General features: G+C 40.8%; 1 protein-coding gene across 16 annotated transcripts in view; it reads right to left on the minus strand.

The window, feature by feature from the left end:
* chb (CLIP-associating protein) overlaps nt 1-21274 on the minus strand; it is a 48189-nt gene continuing 26915 nt past the window's right edge. Inside the window, exons 1-25 of one of the 16 annotated variants that reach the window (XM_076373527.1) lie at nt 15335-15494; nt 14436-14469; nt 12889-13265; nt 12730-12761; nt 12561-12645; nt 11839-11916; nt 11069-11226; nt 10740-10976; nt 10394-10647; nt 10140-10324; nt 9779-9904; nt 9539-9649; nt 9355-9450; nt 9096-9276; nt 8769-9003; nt 7914-7979; nt 7412-7743; nt 6985-7288; nt 6730-6905; nt 6509-6659; nt 6300-6432; nt 6064-6226; nt 5764-5980; nt 5474-5680; nt 1-5354 (exon numbers count right to left, since the gene is read on the minus strand). In XM_076373527.1, the coding sequence (XP_076229642.1) occupies nt 5151-5354; nt 5474-5680; nt 5764-5980; nt 6064-6226; nt 6300-6432; nt 6509-6659; nt 6730-6905; nt 6985-7288; nt 7412-7743; nt 7914-7979; nt 8769-9003; nt 9096-9276; nt 9355-9450; nt 9539-9649; nt 9779-9904; nt 10140-10324; nt 10394-10647; nt 10740-10976; nt 11069-11226; nt 11839-11916; nt 12561-12645; nt 12730-12761; nt 12889-13093 (3936 nt within the window). In that variant the 5' untranslated portion in view covers nt 13094-13265; nt 14436-14469; nt 15335-15494 and the 3' untranslated portion in view covers nt 1-5150. Of the gene's footprint in view, nt 5355-5473; nt 5681-5763; nt 5981-6063; nt 6227-6299; nt 6433-6508; nt 6660-6729; nt 6906-6984; nt 7289-7411; nt 7744-7913; nt 7980-8768; nt 9004-9095; nt 9277-9354; nt 9451-9538; nt 9650-9778; nt 9905-10139; nt 10325-10393; nt 10648-10739; nt 10977-11068; nt 11227-11838; nt 11917-12560; nt 12646-12729; nt 12762-12888; nt 13412-14167; nt 15503-21274 lie in introns of those variants that run through there. The other 15 variants (XM_076373526.1, XM_076373524.1, XM_076373522.1 and 12 more) reach the window with 15 other exon arrangements.

Raw genomic sequence — 21274 nt, forward strand, 5'->3', positions numbered from 1 at the left:
GTGTTTTCAAATTTCGTTTATTGACAGACAATACGAAGCAATCGACTATTCATCGTTCGCATATAAAATATATCCTCTAAACACTAGTGAGATTAGCGTATTAAATACGGTCGGCGATTTAAACAACGGTACACATGCGTCTCGCAGATTCCCCTTTTTTTGTTTCCTACTGGAAAATTCGATAGAAAACGATCACGATCGGGATATATAAGAGCCGGGGAATATCGAGAGGTACATCTATAAACTGTGCGTGTCGAAGATCACGTAAACGTAACCGAACGAAAGAAGAACGAAATCGTCAAATTGCCAACGGAACAGCCATATGTCTGCGGTGCAAAAATTTCAATTCTATATTCGTTACTCGTATAATTCGCTTGGGCGCGCTCGAACGTATGTGTATGCGATTAAAAAGCGGAGAATCGGCACCGATTTCGCTCGCGCGATAATTAATAATTAACAATATCGAGGCGGTCCTCTTCCCTCTTCGTTCGACGCGAGAAAATGGATGTTCCTACGATTACTTTTATATATCTCGTAAAGCTAATTGTTCGTCGACGCGTAATTTCATTTTTCCTCTTTTTTTCTTTTCTTCTTTTGTTTCATTAACATCGCAACGATGTCTCGTCCTATTTTTCTTCCTGCTCGATGGATCCCGAAACCATTCGACGTGGCGTCCTTCATCCGGGACGCCCGCGGGACACCGATTAGGAAATACTTGCGATGACCAGTTTCCCAACGATCAGATCAATTCTTAAGTTTTCTATCGTTACTTGAAAAATATTATTCGATCGCGTCCAGATCTGCCGATTACTGAAAAGAATCCGAACGTTAATTTTCAGCTGGAAAATTGCGCTTGCCTTCCCACCGCCGAAACATTTCGGGAACGTGTCAATTGAACAGCCACGGATCAGTTAATTGAGGAAACAGGAAGCAATCGCATACGACCGAGATTCCTTAGGTATTCCAGTAAGTAATCCACTATTTCGTTGACGAATACAATGTTTATTTTTGTTTAAGAAATCGACGTCCAAAATGTCTGATAATAAAATATTATATAATGTGTATGATGAATTATATAATATTGTATTATATAATAAATAATAGATATTCGTACGTTTCGAGGAAGAAAAAGGTACGAAAGCGTTTCGAAAATAAATAGTAGATTATTTATTGGCCTAGCACTTCACTCGTCGGAGCGGACTTACGAAATGATCTGATACAATTGAACGTATTAACGCGGAGTGTCCTTTTGATTAATGAGAAACGAAAGAGGAAGAAACAAACAACGGGGAATATACCTATCATGTCGATGTAACGAACGAGATTCACGCGTAGATCGAACGTCCACGTGGCCCGATCGGATCCGGTCGTCGCAATGCGAAATTGGCAAAGACCTCGTTAATACAATGTTATACTAATCCTTTCATATACCTACGAATATCGTACACGCATTAGTAAATACAATGTAAAACCTGTTGTCAATAATAATGTTCAAAACTTAACAAAACAAGCGATTCATCTCCCTCTCTCTCTCTTTCTCTCGACTCACTTTCAATCTCTCTAATTCTCCTTTCTGCGTTCTCTCCTTCTCTTTTAAAAACGATTGCGACACTACGCAGGGTCCAGCGGTGCCAAAGACCACCCTCGGCACGACCAAAACGCTGCAGGCAGTGACGGTCAGCTACCTAATCCGTATTAATAGTTACATTAGGTTCTATATTTAATAATATGTATATATATACACGATCCGCACACACCAGGTCAAACCCTAAATCGTATTATGCTTCATATTCTTTTTCTGCTTTTTTTTGCGTTTTCAAAGAAATGTCGACGACGATTGGATTGCGAGAACATATCGGCGAGCGTAAACGTTAACGGCTCGTAAGGATGACAAAATTGCTGGTCGCGTTATACAGGGCTGTGTACGAGAAAACAAGAATACCTCTAATGGAATTAATGTAAAACAAACACTTTAGGAATTGAATAAAATTTCTTGGGTCTAAGCGAATGAAACTGTCAATTTGTTAGAATCCAACGGAGGTATTCGAGTCTCTCGTCTTTCGACGACCTGTACCATCAATATCCGATTAACTTTTGCCTCGCGAAGCGTGCCGGGAACATCGTTAGAACATCGCAGCGGCTTTTACATCGATCGAAGTATCCTGAATCTCGTGATCGAAGAACAATCGATGAGAATGACTGTTCGCATCCGTACAATTCGTCTTGCGGTTTCTATCGTCCTATGAAAATAGATGATACACATTTTCTGATGGCGTTGATGATAAAAGTGCAGGGTGATTTTAAATCTTTGTCACAAAGCTCATTGGATTCCGTATCGCAAACTTAACCAAGAGAATCTGGTAACAATTGTACAATTCAAAACGAAATGAAACGTTCACTGTCGACCATGCACGCTGGCCTGTAAAAACTTCATGCATACCATTCCTTCTAAACGGAGAAAAGAATCTTACAGAGTAACAACAAGCTTACAATATACAATGTCAAGAAACAAATCTGATTCACCAGAAGTTCTTCGTTACTTTCACGATGTACAAGTTTGCAAGGATCATGATGACGGTAAACATAGAATCACGCTGCACAGGCGATATCAATGATTTCCTCTACAATTAATGTTTAACGACAATCGAACGCGTACAAGATGGAGAATCCGATTAGCTAGGGAAACATTCTAGATAAAATTATCACTGTTCCGTTTAACGCGACACCGACGAATACGGGAGGAGACGGTACTAACTATTTATGCGTGCTACAAATCGCTTCGTACGACAGCGTATTTCTTTTTACAAGACGATGAAAGACGATCCCCGAAACAAATATCGTCCTGACCACGCCAAAGGCACCAAGTAAAAGAAGTAGCGCTGACACAACACTCGAAACTTGCTCTTCCCTCCCAAGCATTCCTTCTCCCTCAGTCCGTAATTCGTCCGACAGCTTCTTTTGGCACTGTTTGGCCGTCAATTGGAATCGACACGCGTTCGTGACACGTCGGATCGAGTCAGGCGAGAACGTCTGCGTTCTAAATCATTTCTTATTTTATCCTTTTTGTTTTCTTTTCATTTAGTTCTTTTGTAATCACGCGTCAATTCAATTGTCACCTTCAACCCTCTCGCTTGTTTTCCTCGATCGAAGGACTACGGTCGAATATCGTTTCACACGTGATCGTGGCTGTTTCTCGTTTCCCTGTTTAAATAACTTCGATGATTCCACTTTCCTCGGAGAACAGATTGATCGTTAAAATGATCTCTCAACTATCCCGCACCTAGCAGTAAGAAAAGACGAAGGGTGATCTCTCTATTATATTTATATATCATTTTTATCCTTATATAGTAAAACGGAAAAACGACAATGGCACAGAACGTTTTTACTAAACCTTGTTACGTTAGCTTTGATTCAGCGTTTTCGATTAATTATTGGCAACATGGCGCACACAGTTTTCCTTCTCCTTTCATCAATATTAAACGTTAATTTCCGGTGAATATTCGTCCCCCCCCCCCTCATTATCTCCATCTAATCATTTCTAGTCTAGTTTCTGCCGATTCCTGTTCGCACTTGCGATCTGTTCCTCACATTCATTCTCTCGCATACTCTCTCACTCTCGCTCTCTTTCTTTCCGTTTCATTCAATCTCATTCCCGGAGATTTCGTTTCCTCGAGTTCGCGTGTTAACTATTTCCGGCGGAAAGTTTCCGTTATACACCGTTCGTTCGCGTCTCTCTTGGGTCATTGTGCGTCCTTGGAAATCTGACTAGCACGTGGATTCTCGAACGCATAAATTAATGAATTCCCTTTCCCTGACAGTTCCGTTGCACCATTCCACCGATCCCCGTTGCACATAATCGCGCGGCTCGACGTTGATAAACGAACACGACACTCGCGCGGGTTTTCGTTAATACTGAAATGCGAAAAGAAACGTTCTTTTTAGAATTTATTCATCCCCACTGATCGTACAGAGCCGATGTCGAACATCGTCGCCTTCTCTCTCGTGCCGAAAAAAAAAGAAAAGAAATCTCTTCCCCGTGACGGAAAGCTTCCAACGTTTGTTCATTTAGTTTTCCTTTTTCCTCGTCGTGCAGCATTCATTTGCGAGGTGCACAGCAGCAACTTATCGGACAGTTGTCAGCGATATTTCTGAATCGGCGAGTATCACGCATTCCCTTGTACAATACTTTCGTCCCGAACATCAGTTACAATCGGTGTTCCACACGTACACTTTGCACAATACAAGTTTATCGCCAACGTTATTATGATCCTCTCTCGGCAGTGATGTCGCACTGTCCAGAAAAAAAAAGAAAAAAATCTGCTCGTTCAACGGGAAATCACATTCCTCTCGAAGCTTGCGATACCAACGCTAAGAGAGACACGCACAACAGTACACAGAAATATCTAAATATAATATATGTACAATATATATCTTAACGAGTAGCAAAGAAAAAGAATTCCAGAAGTATATAAAATCACAAACGACGGTTGGACGAGAGAAGTACGACGATACCATGTTCTCGTGTGACATACGTAAAAGAAAAGTTTCTTCTTAAAGCTTTCTCTCATCCACTTCTCTCACTCTCTCTCTCTCTCTTTCTCTCTCGTCGGATACAAACGCTGCAACTTAATATCGAAGACGCGTGAAAAATCTTACACTCTAAAGCGACGGTTGTCCCTGAATCATACGATTGACTGTGAATATTAAAAAAAAAAACAAAACAAAAGAGAGATAGCTTCTACGGAAAACACGTGTACCGATACTTAACCGCAACTGCTACAAGAGAAACGAAAGGACGAAACGAATCTGAAACTCTTATACGTTGCAACATGTATAAATTCTTTCTTTTTCTTTTTGGCAAACAAAACAACGGGCCCCCGCGGAACATGCACACCGACCGACTGCTTTGTCGTGCAACATCACTGTCAGGAGTTCAGCCATGTCGCACACGCGCAAAACCATCTTGCCATAACGCCGTACAAGATCAGTCTATAATATTCGTAACGAGAAGCTTCCGACTTTGTCGTGTTTACGGTTTCTCACGGATTGGACTTACTGAGAAAGCTAACCAGCATTCGTTCATGCCTCGCACTCAGACGAGCGAATCTCTTAAGTATCGCGATCCTGAGTGTCGCGGAGTTTGACGTTAGTTAATTCTTGCTATTGCTACGCGGACTTGCCGGTTGACTGTTCGCCTGTTGCGCACGTTGTATATAAATGTTCAAAAGCTTCAACTTGCTGGTGTACAAACAGCTCAAATGCGGCTTCAATACCTCCTCGCCGACTGCCAAGTGTATCGCTACCATGCAGAAGACGGCGCTCTTGCGTACCGCACTCTCGTTATCGTCATAAGCCTGTGGAAATAAAGTTCATTGTTAACACCATCATCGAAGCTAAAACTGATGCCACTTTCCAAGCTTTAACTTTTCAGCTTTAAACTAATGCGATGCTGTCACAATATGTTTCAACTTGCCTTAATAAGACCGGGCATAACTTTGGATAGATGAGGTTCTATCGCATCCCGACCCCAGTGTTCCACTACTTTGTGCAACATTTTTATCGCCCCCATATTCAAAGGATACGGTTCTGTGGTGATTATAGTTGAGACTAAATGAATGATCTGCTCCGGCTTGAGAACCATCGCTATTGTCGCAGCGCATTTCTCTGCCATCCAGTGAACCTAATTTTTCATACAGCATTGTTAATAACCTGGAGCATTGGATTACTCTTGACAAGTAGCATTATTTCATGTAAGATACTCACGGGAGATCTCGTGTTACTGCTGCTACCGGAAGAATCTTGTTTTTGATCGTCCAATTTGTACGCGTTAATTACTTTTAGAACAAGCAGCTCGGGGTAAACGGAAAAACTGTCCACGAGTTCAGGACACTTCAGCATGTCAATCAGCGTTTGAAGTACTTCTCCTTGCATTTTCTTGCTATCGTTAGTTAAACTGTCTAACAGTGTTTTGAGCAATTTTCTAAAAGTAGAAGGGGAAAAATACAAATTACAATTGTCGTAGTGCCGCCTCAATAAATACAAACAGATGAAGAAACACCTTACTTGAAATGCTGTTTGATGTACGCGGGATCTCCTTCTCGAACGTATAATTGGAACTCTTGTAGAGCTAATACTTTTTCTTCGATCTGGGTCATCTTCGACTGTAGCGTTTTAATCATATTATCTAAGACTTCCGGCCTTTTTGACGAATCAGGCGAAGACCCTGCTATATATCAAAATGTTAAACATATTGAATCCATGAAGCGAAAAGTTCATTGAATGTAAATTAGTAAACATACTATGCGCTTTGTAGCCATTATTTTCTTGAGGTAGTATGAGATCTCCTGCGATCGTATCACTCGATCCATTAACGGTGATGTTCGTGACTGACCGTCCTCTTTGAGTGGGCGATGAAACGGAGGAAGAACGACCCTACCAAACCCAAAGAGCGATATAAAAAGAAGTCGTGTTTTACGAGTGACACATATCAACGTCCAGTGTTTCTTACCGAATTACATAACGTGAGACCTTCCATTTTTTCTTCCACGTCGGCCATATTGCTGATGCCGCTATCTTTGCTGGTGGTTGCTCTCTCCAAACGCTCGAAACCATAGTTCTGAATTTCCGCAGTGGTGCGCCTTAACGACCTGTGGGGAATACTTTAAAATTAAAATGACGAAGAATGAAAAGTAATCGGATGTTCGACACACGAATGCACCAATGACTTACTTATAAACTTCTTCCAAATTCTCGTCAGCGTTGTCTATTTTAACCAACAGCTCTTCTTTAACCTTCGAACGGGCCGGTGAACTTTGTGCTCTGGGAGGTGGAGTGCCAGGCGACGCTGGATTACTGGAACCCGAGGATTTTCTCAGGTGATTCTGTACCAGTGGCAATGCAGCTTCCTACGGTGTTCAAAATGACATTACACGACGGTACAGTACAAGATAGAATTACAGCCAGCTGTTAAGCACACTCTCTAACCTGATAATACTTAGGTAATTCGGATAATATCATGGTCACTTTCGGGGGGTTTAAATTGTACAGTGATATTACGGCGTTTTGTGCATGTCTCCTGACGTCTTGACTTTTAACGTCGTTGGACCAATCGAGTAACCTTGCGAGTGCTGTCCCCGCGGAATTAATTAACGCGGACGGTTCTGCCGTTTCCGCTATTTGCGTGATGAACGTGAGGGTAGCTATCTTCACGCGGGAATTCGGAGTTTGCGTTGGATCTGTGAGATATCTCATCACCGCGGGCAGTAGCTGTTCTCCTGGGAAACATTCTCTGCGAAGATATCGTCAATAATTATTACTGAATCTTATTTAAGATTGATGTTTAATACAAGGGTAAGCTTTTGGAAATGCATCACCCTGTATGTAAGTTAAGAGGTCACATGTTACAGCTCACCTGACGACATCGAGTGTCTTGTGAATTTTCGCCTGGATCGATCCAAGCAGATCGGTACCTAATTTATTCAAGAGCCTCGCGCACAGGACATAAAGCCAGTCGCCGAGATCTTCGCTGTGAGTGGCGACCAGTTCATTCAGTGTGTCCAGAAATAAACTGAAGACCTTTGTATGGGAGTCCATGAACATTTTGGTGAAAATATCTGTCACCTTGCGCAACTCCGTCGCCGTGAGCGTGTTCCCGTTCGAAAGGAAATGTTGCAAGCCTACCAAACCCTCTTTCCTGTCTCCCCAATGTTTATGCGCACAATTTTCAATAATTTCCTTAATATCCTGCAAAACAACGTTCCCATGTAATGTAACGGTGCACAGTACGACGAATGATAATAACGACTGTTAAACAGGAATCTTATTTGTGAAATAAAGAATCTCGTTTTCTATGGCAGAAGAGTATAGTACATTTGTATGGAGTATAACGGATACGAATAGTAAAGTTAACAAACCTTCGGGATAGACTGATCCCACATATCACGGTACAGTCTTTGCTGGGAGCCACTCCATGAGAACGACTAATGGGTAGATGGACGATGGACAGATATGGAGAACAGAACGGCGCATCGCGTTAGTCCAAACCAAACAAATACGCCGCAACAAAACCAAAAGAAAAAACCAGACATGCGTTATCTACATTGTTGTAGGATGCTGGAAGCACTGGTCGCTCAAGCTTCCGAATTTAAGAGTCTACCCTCGCGAGGGTAGTGATTAGGAAATCGGTATGTGTTCGATGAGAAACGGGAACCCACAGAGAAATATCTAAATCGCTATATTGTATTATAAAATAAAAACGATTCAACACCGTGAATTTATAGAACGGAAATGACAATGCCTTTGCGTGAGCGTACAGCATGACGTTTCTTGAACCCGAAAGCTAATAATCTTCGAACTGCGCAGCAAATGGTAACCCTTAAATGAAAATAATATTGCAGCCGCATATGTGGTATATAAGTATCTTTCTCGCACATAAACATTAGAGAAGCGTTAATAAATCAAGTGAACATATATTAAGAAAGCATGGTGTACAGTAATTATCTGAAGTATGTCTATAATGTTAATGCAGAGGGATAATTCTTGTTGCAATGTATTTGAGAAATAATGTACAAGTGTGCTGGTATTCGATCTTGTGCCGCAAGTCAGTTGCCAAGTAACGCGTTTAATCGTTCGTTCGATGAGCATTTCGCATGAAAACGGCTTCATGAATATGTTATTACTACTTAATTACTTAACTCTTCTACTTCGATCGTAAGATGAGCACTGCTTTTTATCACTATGCCAAGATTTCATAATACTCTGTTACTTACGTCATTCGGTCGTCTGAAGCTGTCCATACTCCTTTCAGAACATATACTGCTGGTTTCACTGTCGTCACTATGATCACCTTTACCCCTTGGCGTTCTCGTGTAACTATCGATATTATCAAAGGTGAGCGCATCCGCCAGTGCCGATTCCGCTTCACGCGATTGTTGAAGCATTTTCTGTGCCATGACCGGTCTAGACTGAGGTCTGTCCGTCGGAGACATGTGTAAGCTTCTTCCTCTGATCCAGTAAAAAAAATATGTTTCATAGAATTATTCTTTCATTGTGTTAATACAAGAACACTTGTACCGTGTAACTGTCAAGTAACACACCGTATTTTACTAGCGAAACTCCTATCCATTCCAAACCTTTGTGGGCTAGGTTCACGGCTGTTGCCAGTGCTTCTGATTCCATGTCCAGATAACCGCCTCGGTCTTGCGATCAAGGATTCTCCTTCGCGATTATACGTAGCGTAACTCAGTCTAGATGACGGTGATCCCGACCGACTGCTGGCTGTTGCCGTGCAATACAGAAATGAAAATCCTTCTTATATATCATGTTTCTTCAAAGGGAGCCTTTCTTTCTACTTACGCTGAGATTGCGACACTCCGGACATTCTCGTTCTCGTTCTTGCGGTTCTTTCTGGACTAGCCACCGCTGTGGTGTCTGGTGATTTACTGGGACGTGCTGAATGAAGCAATAATAGTATGTCAGTTTGCTTGAAATCGCGTATCACAACAAAGTTGAAAAGGAAATTCAAATAAGCAACACTCACGGAGGGACGCTTTCTGCCTACTAATGTTTGCATACATCATCCTCGCTTTCGCTCTTTGTGCGGCTTGCAGATCTATGGCGCTGGTAGATCTAACTCCCGGCGTGCCACGATCTGAGAAAAAGTTTAGAGGCTAATATACATAAGAGTGTATTGGTGGCATGGTTGTGTATCGGATGCATGGGTGCAATATTCTAAAGTCGCTGTGATCATTGAAGCAACAGACAGGACTATGACAATTACAATGACTATCAGTGGGTCTCTGTAGAACTGGGATACCAGACTGACGATAAGACCGCGGCAAGGACGGGGTACGTCTGAGCGGGCCGTGTGGTTGACCCGCAGTCTGATGCAAATTTTCCGTACTACCTTCATATGTTTAACGCAAAGAAGAGTCACAAAAGCAGCATGAAAAAAAGTGATAAGTATTTTACACTGCATTGCTCTTTCACTGACCGATACTCTATTTACATTTAGCTTGATTATTAGGTCACTCCATAATTTTATGTTTCCACGTAAATTTATGGAACGACCTAATTATATCCATTAGAAATATCATATTGGAATTAAGTGAGAAAAAAAAACAGAAAAAAATGTAGTTCACCTGTGGCACTCATCGCTGGTCTGGCTGTCCTAGGACTGACACTCGCCGATCTTGTTACTACATTCAAACTGTTAATACTACCACTATTGCTAAGAGACATTAAAGAACGTTTGTACGCAGTGTCAAGACTGTTGAGCAACGCTTCCGCTTGCTCTGGGAAATGATCTTTGAATGCCCAATACGACCTGAAAATATTTCATATGTATTTATTTGTATATCAGAGTATGAAGCTTGATCATTCAATGACAACTCACTTCCTGGCGAAAGCTCTTGCTTCCGAATCCGAATCCGCGATACCCTTTTTGATAGTGTCTTGTAATATCTGTACATGTTTCTGTAATATCTGGGTAGGCCACGTTTGCAGAATTAGATTCAGATACTCGCACGATGCTCGACGTATGTCTTTACTTTTGTTACTTAAACACGACGTGATAATTGGCACGTAACGATTGCAGTGTGTGTTTTGTAGAATGAACCTCACAGCCACAGCACCAGCTGTTGCCACAACCTGTATGTGCATATTTGTTGACACAAGTTACTTCATTTTGTTACGGTTTCCATACGTCAGCCGCGTTACCGGCAATTTATCAGGAATCTTACCTTGGCACTATTTTGTATGAGGTTCATTAAGGTGAGTAAGACTGTCTCTCCAAAGCTGGCGAACTTATTTTTCAAGTGTTGACTAAGAAACGCTAAAGTAATACACGCTTCCCTGACAACTTGCGACCTGAGGTCCGTACACGCGACCTCGAATGATCTCTGCATGCTCTTCAAACATTCGATGAAGTTCTCGTAGTTTATACCACCCGCAATGACAATCGATCGCAATTTTTTCATCTGATAGAAAAGATTAAGTTTATTAGGTATATTTATCCCGGCTTAGACCGCTGTATCCTATGAGAACAATTTAATTTTGACAATGTACGTACACTCTCTGTCCTCTGTTTCCAATCTTTCTTGTCGTCGCCAACATTTTCTTTAATGACTTTCATCTGTTCATCAAGATCCTTCGCTGAAAACAAGTTGACAGATGGCACATCTTCGAACGCTGTGAGGAAAGTTTCCTCATCGACTGCACCGGCCTGACCTATATATAGTAATGATAATTTTATACAACCATAGAGATACATAAACATTTGTAAATAATACTTGTCACTTATAATATTACTTTGCAATGTTCATGGCATCCGATTATGGCGTTTCGGTTAATGATTTTTATTATGACAATCTCGGAAACGTTTAATGAATTTTACCCTTGAACATATGATATCTTTGGATTAATAAAAATTCAATGACTGTGTATCATACAATACCTTATTGTTTTAAACGTATTGTGCTTCACGGAATTATGGAGTAAACAATGTGACATAAAAAGCGGTGCAGAAAGATCAAATACGTATAAGCATTTCGGTAAACATCACGCTTGCGTTAGATTAAGTACAATTCAATTCAGCAAATGAATAAAACAAAGCAATGATATGCAAGGACTTTAAACCAAAATATGTACGGTACATGATCGGTATTAATTCAATGGAATTTTCCTAATCTCTTATTCTTGTCATTTATACCATGATGGTTGTTTATAAGAAGGGGGTAAAAAATATAAATATAACAAGATTTTAACGTAACATACAGAACTTATCACAGGAACCACCATGATATAAAATAGAACTAGTTAAGCCAATGGAGTTTTAGATACCTGCTGCTGATTTTATTGATACGTTTCTTTTCACGGTTGCTGCCCTTGGAACCGTTTGCAGAGTATTACCAGGTTGAGCTGTCATGCAAGCCAATAATTAGCATTCTTGTCACCCAAAATATCAATAGCGATATCGACATTTTACCGGTGATCATTGTAAAGACATCATTAATATTATTTCAGATGCTGAGCCACATTAAAAGTAAAAGCATAGGAGTTATAAGTTAGCACGCTTCACATCTGTGCAGTGGTTGCAAGAAAAATATGTGCTTCTATAGATAGTTACAAGATTTGCAACACTTATACAAGATAATCGAAACAGTGATGTTTTATATAAATAGCTTGTAGCACACAAAACACTTTGATTGACATATAACACAACAAATAAAAGTTTATCAAATAAAAATTAATAATTAAATGTATCATTTAGGAACCATAAACACAAGTTATTTAAAAATACTTAGTAAATACCTGAGGAATACCTATTTTTATTTCTGCCTCTAATGAATATACTTTTAAATATACTCTAAAATATACTATATTTTACTTTACTGTACTTTACTGGTCTACAAGTTGAATCATTTTAAATTACACCTGCTTCACTATATTATAATATGTATCATGCTCAAAATAAACAAATAAAAAATAATTGTTATCTTTCAGCGTTATTAATTTATACACAATTACATTTGTTAATGACCGTCTATTAAACCTATATATACCTATAGCAGAGGGAGGAGCTTTTGCAGGACCAAATTGTCCCCTTTTTGGAGGAATAGTTGACCTCTTCACGGGAGCTGATTTAATCTGCAATATTTAATAATACATATTTACAAATTCATTTCTTATAGATCCACTTAAGAAAATAATAACATTATAAGAAACACTTACAGCTCTATCCGTCTCATCCGTGCTCTTTCCAACTGCAATAAGAGAAATTGAAATAAGCATTAGACTAGCAGAAATATTATGCTTGTTAAATGCAGCTGATTAATTCGTAGAACATAATCTATTGTAGTCAACAATACATCTATTTTTAGAACTGTGTACCTAAGTCTGGATAGAGCCATGGCGGCTTATGAATGTCACAATGGCATCCTCTTGCTCTAGCACCTGGGTGCTTCACAATGTTATCCCACTGAAGAATCCATCTACTACTCGGATCCCATATTTTATGATCAATACTAGGATACTTTTTTAATCCTCTGTGCAAGCAGCGGTGGCCGCTTGACACTATCACACCAGCATCATTCATTTTACAGGGGAATTTACAATTACTGTATACAGTCAACGAAGAATAGAAACTCTGAATGATTTCATACACTGTGTAGAATATAACTCTGTCCTCAACATGATTTCAGGAAACACCATTAAAGTGTGAGAAATCTTCATTGTGGCATAACCAGTTAACGTGATCTTCTGATTTCCTTTGAAATTAACAACTTGCTAATTAAGATGGCACACATCGATAAACGTAATATTTTCGTAAGAGGTGCAAAAAGTAACCATTCACTCGGAGGGGGAAAAAATGACCAGAAAATCCTGAGCGTGCACGTGAAATCATCGATGTATCCTAATTATTTAAAAAACATTTGGAAAATGAATTTCCATTTCCAATTTTTTTTAGTAGAAATTCTTGTACCGCGCATTTTTGAATACTCCATGTGTCATGATTTGAAGTATCGACAAGTGCGCCGGTAAAAATAATTTACCGAATTGTTTAAGTAAGAAAGGAATCCCTGGCGACTAGTTTCTCGTACCAATTAAATTTCTTTGATCGTGAAGAACAAGAATGAAACCGGTTCGAGGAACTGCAGCGATTTTTACGCATTAATCTGTTTCCGTGATTGCAGACATTTTCCATTCATCGCTTTGATTATTCCTCGTTACACAATATCGGAATGGTAAAGGTAACAATTATTAATCAACGATATAAAGCGTTATGAACCCGTGTTTCCGATCGAACTCGATATTGAGCACGAGTTCAACGCGCTAAGGTGAGAAGCTAGATTTGCATCCGTGATATCACTCGTAATAAGTGCGGCAATGAGACACGAGAGAGTTATTTTCTCACGTTACAGATAACGCGTGGCTATATCCTCGTTAAATTACATCGGCTGAAATGAACATCCAACGAAATTCCCATTACAAATGGAAAAGAAAAATAGTAGACTTTCTCCGTTCTGGTCCGACCGGTAAAAATCAAAATTCATTCCGGTCGATAAGAACAAAGGATTATCATTCCGGTCGATAACAACGAAGGATTATCATAGTCGATAAGAATGCAAAAAAAAATATTCATTCCGCTCGAATAAATTTCAGATTAAACCTTCCTCGGGCAGCACGACGATTATCTTTCCGTTTTACGTAACAATTTTTCCACAAGCACCGACGGCACATTTAAAGGAAAAAAAGAAGGAAAAATGAATTGTATTTCCAAGGATCATTGCGTCACGAACGCCGCGTGTGGCGTTTACGCGTAATTCATTACCGCGCACCCATACACTCACACATAAACACACACGTGTCCGAACACGAGTCCCTCGTCTACAATGCAACTTCTTCGAGCATCTTTCATTTACCTCCGGACAATTTACCTTTCACACGGCACGACAAACAGCGCGGTCCTTTCTAGAAAATAACGTTCGATCATCGAGGACGATCTTCCCTAATGGAAAACGGTAGGGAAAAAACGCGAGACAATTTCGTCGAAAGTGAAATTCGTCCGGCGTGTGGTCCGAAGTGCGAGAAAGTGCATTAACGATTCAGGGGAAACCGATTATTTGTTCCAGTCCGTTCCCCGAGGTTTTCCTCGAGGCTGCCACCCGCGAACGTCACGAACTAAAAATCACAGAACCGATACCCGGCGAACGATTCCGTCGATTTCTTGCCGGCGACTCACGCTCGACGCGGAACGAATCGGCGAGCGCGTTTACGTGGACGCGTCCGACAGCGAGACGAATCTATTCGCGTTTCTTTCTCGAAACGCGTGTCACGATGACTGTGATCTAACGATGCACGATTGTCCACGATAAAAGTTACAATTCCGTCAAACAAAAGGATTCTTCTTTCCCAGCAACACTTCTTTTTTCCTCCTCGAAACTAGAAACACTGAACACGTTCTCGTTATCGGGCTTGCGAAAAATACGGTCACCGCGATAAACCCGCGAGACCCGTCGCGTTCGAGACGTGGCTGACGGTAGTTCCGCGACGAATTAATCGTCGAACTGGAATCGGCGACGGCACGTCGTCGCGTTTCGTTGCAGCTGCGTCGTTCGATCAGGTAAACAAACAACGTGTCGGGAGAAACTGAAACGATCGTCCTTGCCCATTGTCCGTGAACAGGCAACGATGCGTGAGTGCGTGAGTGCCCGTGTGTGCGTTGCTACACGCTCGCCTGTGCGCCTGTGTGCACGCGTGTCCGTTTAGAACGAGGGAGTCACTTCTCCGGGACCCGTGACACAGAAAAAAAAAACACGAATACGATCAAGATCACCGGCGGACAGATTGTTTTTCTTCTGTTTTTTTCTGTCGACGATTCCGGGGACGTCGCGGCCGCGCGTTTGTTCCTACGGAACCACTACTTAGAAGCGTCTAGCATCACGAAAACACGCGTCTCTCTCACGTTGCTAAATGGCGACTCTCGTTTACTCTACGAGGAGAACTCTCCCGGTAAGCGGTGCTTACTCGCGCGACGACGGTAGGAAGGGGACCTTCCCCTATCGGTGCCCCTGATTGGGGGGCCAAATCGAGGGGCCTGCCGCATCGAATACACATCTCTCGGTTACCGAGCGATGATTAGGAGATCCGGATTACACGTTTTTCTTTATCGGCCGTGTTCGCGACGGAAACGGAGGAACGGAGGATCGTTGCCGTTGGTACCGTGCACGGTTCACGGCGGAGCAAGGTTATCGCGTTGAATGCCGCACGATTTTATCGTGGAAAATACACGAAATGGACAAAATCAAATATTAACCCTTTGCACTCGGATGTTTCTTTCTAGAAATATTTAACATTTCTTTACGAGACGTTCTTTGAGACTAATTCGAAGAGAAATCACCAGTACGTTGAGGAACAAAGCTGTTTTATTCCAATGTTTCACGTATCGAGGCGTTAAGGGTTAACCCTTTGCACTCGAGGGCTCCGGAGCGGAGCTATTTAACCCTTTGCGGACGAACATTCTCTGAAATATACAAAATCCTCAACAGATGAAGCTAAATTATATATCAATTACAATAGAAGAATAGGAAACTACGTGCTGATCTCTTTCTATTCGAGTAATTAAATCGTTTATTAACGACTTAGTCTTCCAAATATGAAAATTTCGTTTCGTCGAAATGTCGACATTCGTCTGCAAAGAATGTCATCATTGAAGTTTGGAATTTTGCTGTGTTAAATCAAAGTGCCTCTGGAGTGCAAAAGGTTAAAGTTGGTATTCTAACCCTTTGCACTCGAGAGGTGACACCACTTAATTTCATATAGCGAATCTATGAAATCTGATATTTAATATTATACTTCGTGTAATGCATTAATTTAAGAAATATTGAAATAAAATAGCTTTGTTTCTCAATGCACGTGTGATTTTTTTTTGGTTGATCTCAAAGAATATCGTCTATGCCTCGTCAAAAAATGTTAAATATTTCTAGTGAAAAACTTCCGAGTGCAAAGATTTAATTAACCCTTGGCGGACATCTTGGTGAGATGAAATGTTCATATTTGGAAACCTAAGTTGCAAACGAATGATTGAATTACTTGAGTAGCAAGAGATCGGTGTATAGTTTCCTTTCTTTCTATTGTTTAAGCATTCGAGGTATAATTTAGTTTCATATGTTGCTAGCTTTGTATATACTTCACAGAATCTTCGTCCGCGAAGGGCTAATTAAGGTAATCGAATTATTGATGAATTATTGGTAGATGGGAATAATCGAATTATTGAGGAATTAAGAGATAAAGGTAATTAAGAAGCGCGTACGCGTATAGGTTTCATTCGGGACTTTGTGTGTAACGCGACATACGCCTATGTATAAAGTGTTGCAGTACACCGTGCGTAAAGTCGTTATCGTGTTACCAAACACGATATCAAGGAATTAAAGGCGAAATTTTATAGGCGTCAGCCGCATTCGAATATCAGGTTTTAGGGGGAAGAAATCCGCCGGCCGAGCGAATAGCTCAATCGGCTGCGAAACAAAAGCTCCCGGAGAGGTTCTCGAGACGATCAAGCCCAGCAACTTGATCGGTCGATCGTCTTTCCTCCTTTGTAATTTCACTTTTCATGCGAAATCGTTTTTTGTCAACCGGGGGGCTGCTGAGTTGCTACTCAATCGCGAGTTCGGGTATTCTGTTGCCCACGAGTGAAAGGTAAATGCTACTGAAATGTAACAGCTGTATCACTGATCATTTTTAACTATCTATTTTAATCAATAAAAATAAATCATAAAATACATAATTCATTTATAAGTAAACATGTTCTTTTCTATTGAAATTGCTTCGAGATACCGGAAATGTGGAGAAAAAGGCTTCTAAAGCAGAGAAGTTAAAGAAATCCGAGATTCATAGCATTCCGCCTTTATTCTGTGATCAATGAAAATAAATCATAGAATACATCATTTATTTATATGTAAATATGTTATTTTTCTATTGAAATTGTTTCGAGTTGCCGGTGATATGAAAAGAAAAGCTTTTAAAGCTGAGAAGTTGAAGAAATCCGAGATTCATAGCGTTCCGCGTTTAATCAACGATCAATAGAAAGAAATCATAGAATACATCATTTATTTACATGTAAATATGTTATTTTTCTATTGAAATTGCTTCGAGACACTGATAATACGGAGGAAAAAGCTTCTATAGCTGAGAAGCTAATGAAATCCGAGATTCATAGCGGTCCGCTTCTATTTACAACGATTTTTCAATATCTCACAGTGCCTTTGCTTATCTGAGGGATGCATCGGAGCACAAATCACGAGTTGCATAATTCACTCAGGTCGGCAAGTCCCATTAAACACGCGTTATCGGGTCGTTTATCGGTGAACGAATGACATAATTAAGGGCGCGCTCGCGATCAAGTACAAAAATGCGCATCGAAGCGGACGGCCGTTGCGAAACCGGCCGACAAATTGTCGGTCTACGTGAAACAAGTGGCCGATTAATGCAGGGACCGACCGCGCGGGGCCCAAGTTCAATAAGCACTCATGAATATCGATCGATTTCATACCTGGCGCATGTCTCACGGGACCTGATGATTTATTTCGTGTTATTGAGAGAGCTCGGTCTCGAAAGCCGCGGGGCGCGCAACGCACGGAACCTTATTCGTAAATAATATGAATTCCGTAACGAGTTTTTTCCGAGGAAGAAAGAGAAACACGTGACGCACGGTGCGAAGTTTCGTCGATGCCGGTACAATAAGAAATTCGCCCGGTACTCCGATGTGTACAATGATTCACGATCGACGAAGTACCAACTGGAAACTCCTTTCGGCGAGATCTTCGAAAGGGAGAAGCGAGAATCGAAAAATATGTCTGAATCAACGAGGAATTTATCCTAAAATGGTGAAACTCGATGTCTTTCGATGCTATCGAACGACCATCCGGCTACATCAATTAGAAATCGTCCTGTGAATGGTGACGTTTTGTGAATTAACCCTTTGAACTCTGTAGGCTCCAATATTGCACCAGTTATAATATTAAATAGTTTAATGAATCTTAAAGAAACTACCCTAGAATTATTCGATTTTCCACGCATCCAAATTTTGTACTAAGAAGGAAAATGAAAGACCGAAGAAATGTTATAGCATTTCTCGTTTTCGCTAGGAATACTATAAAAATTAGTTGCAGTTCCTGATAGATTACAAAACAACCTGAAGTGCTAAGGGTTAAGGGACGACACCACCTAACGTCCTAAATATAGGTAAAGTTTAGGAATTCTTTTGTTAATAACTATTAAGTACTTCTTATTTGTTCCGAGTATATAACTATAACCATTTGCTTTATACTTATATATTTTCTAGGTCATAATGTTACAAAATGGCGCAGTTATTAGAACCCTTGTAAAACATCCATCGTCGACTCGATTACAAACTACTGAAACGTCGAGGACAATTCGGGATTTATAAACAGAACTATATTATGTAAAACGCAGCATACGGATTTTTCGAAATTCTAGTTACCAGAAATGGCGAGCATTTGAAGTGCAGAAACCTGTTTTCATTCCAAAAAACTCAGTTTCCAATGTTTATAAAAATTAAATAATCGTGATATAGGAAGTTTTCACTTGACAATCATTAACAGAAGAGTTCCTAAAGTTTACCTATATTTGAACGTTTCTAGATGGTGTCCCTTAACCATTTGAGTGCTGAGCGCCATAGCGCTCTTCTTGTGTTATGCCAAAATTGCGGAAAAATAAATGTTATTTTTTTATATTTCTTTTGTAATAACACATTTGTGATCTCATTAGATAAATACTCTTATTAATTTTTTTTGCATACACACCCAATCACTTCCGCATTTTTGGTAAACATCCACAAAAGTCGTTTAGCATCCAAACGGTTAAACACGACGCGATCGGCGTCGCGATCGCGAACGGGGACATTTTTCTTGTGGCGAGGGCCGTTCCAGAAAATGAAACGTAAAAATGGCCGGAGAAAGGAACGTGGAAGATTAATGCCGGCTGGGACGAGGAATCAGGTCGTGGGACCGAGAAACCCGTAAAAATGTCTTTGAATCGCGCGACTAATGATAGTTTTCATCTGGATCCCGTCCGGCCGCTGAAACCAGCCGTCGGCTAGCCGCGGGAACGCAGAAATCAAGGGAGAAGGAACCGCGCGATAGCCGGCGAGTAAAATTGGCAGTGATGTGCAGGGTGATAATTAAAGATCGGCCACGGCTCGAGAAAGAATGTCGCCGGCGTGGTCGCGCGATTACAATGTTTAACGCTGAACGTGCCGCGACCGGTTTTCAAATTTATTTACAAATTTCGCGTTTCCTTTCGTCCGTTTAACTTCGCGGCAACTCTCGTATTATCCGATTAATTCGAGAAAAATGCATCGTTTCACTCGTTCACCATCACTTTGTAACCAGTTATTCGACTGGTTAAGATAAGAAAGGGTAATTCTAAAATGGTCCAATCTCGATCGTCGAACGTCTATACTCTCAATTGTTTCAATAATGAACTGAATCTTCCACGTAGGCCTATAATTAACTATTCTTACACGTAATTATTTATAAATCCATTAAATCGTCCCAGAAGTTCGTGCCATTTATTGAGACTTTAACCCTTTGCACTCCAGAGGCGCCTCTAAGTCACCAAATGATTTGACACAGCAAAACTGTAAACTTTGATATTTAATATTAAACTTTATATAATGTATCAATGTACGAAATATTGAAAGAAAATAGTTTTCTTCCTGAATGTATGTGAGATTTCTTAATTCAATCTAAGAAAATGTATCTGTATCTCATTAGAAAATATTGAATATTTCCGGTGAAAAACTTCTGGAGTGCAAAGGGTTAATTTATCACAGTTTGCGTATCAAATCAATGTCTAATAATTTCTTAGAGAAACATTCCTCATCTTTTTAATAACTGCAAAGAGAAGAAATCAGAAATGGATCGTTTTGGTAATTTTATTAAAAACTGCGAGGAACAACGATCGCCGAGTGCCGGCGAAGGAATAAACGTGCGCGGGAACGTTCCTGTAATTAACCGGCCGAAATGGGACGTCAAACAAGCAATTAGCGTCTCTTTATTCGATGGGAAACGACCCGATAGCAACGCCGGATATTCGTTTGCATACACAGCCGTGTCGGGCGTATCTTCCGGGGAAAGAAAGGGGGAGAAGGAGACCGGCGACGAATGATGTGGGTCGATCTTTCGAATTTTTCCATCCGCGATGATACCCCGAAGAAAACCGGAAACTCGGTCGATCCGATCCGTCGCGCGTTTCCCTCGCAGCAGGGCGCGGATTTATGATCGCGTGCGTGCCGGGAATATCGGTAATTACCGGGGCAATTAACGTGGAACGGCTCGGGCCCGAGTCTTCTTTTCGTTCGGGGAATTTCAACGCTCTCAGCCGAGGACTATCCGCTAACCCGTGGAATGGATTCTAACGGATTTTAGCGTTTAATTCGATCCGCGTTTCGTGTGCCAATATCATTTCGTTTCTTATCGATTTATCCGTCTCGCGGGCTTGGCTTAGCTGAGCTAGGTTTACGGACGTTTATTGTACAGTTAATCCTATTGTGCATTCGGTTTCTACTGATCGTAGACAAATCGAACATCGACAGTTTGATCCTTGGAAATCGGAGGTTCGAAAGCAGACGACTGTAACATTCGTGTGATTGCATCGATCAAAGTCGATTCAGATATTCGGCAATTAACGTTTATACGATTCAGTATTTATCAGATTGCATTCAGTAGGCTTAGTGTTAATTCGATCAATCGGT

The sequence above is a fragment of the Nomia melanderi genome, chromosome 14 (genome assembly GCF_051020985.1).
Source record: "Nomia melanderi isolate GNS246 chromosome 14, iyNomMela1, whole genome shotgun sequence".
NCBI classification, from domain to species: domain Eukaryota; kingdom Metazoa; phylum Arthropoda; class Insecta; order Hymenoptera; family Halictidae; genus Nomia; species Nomia melanderi.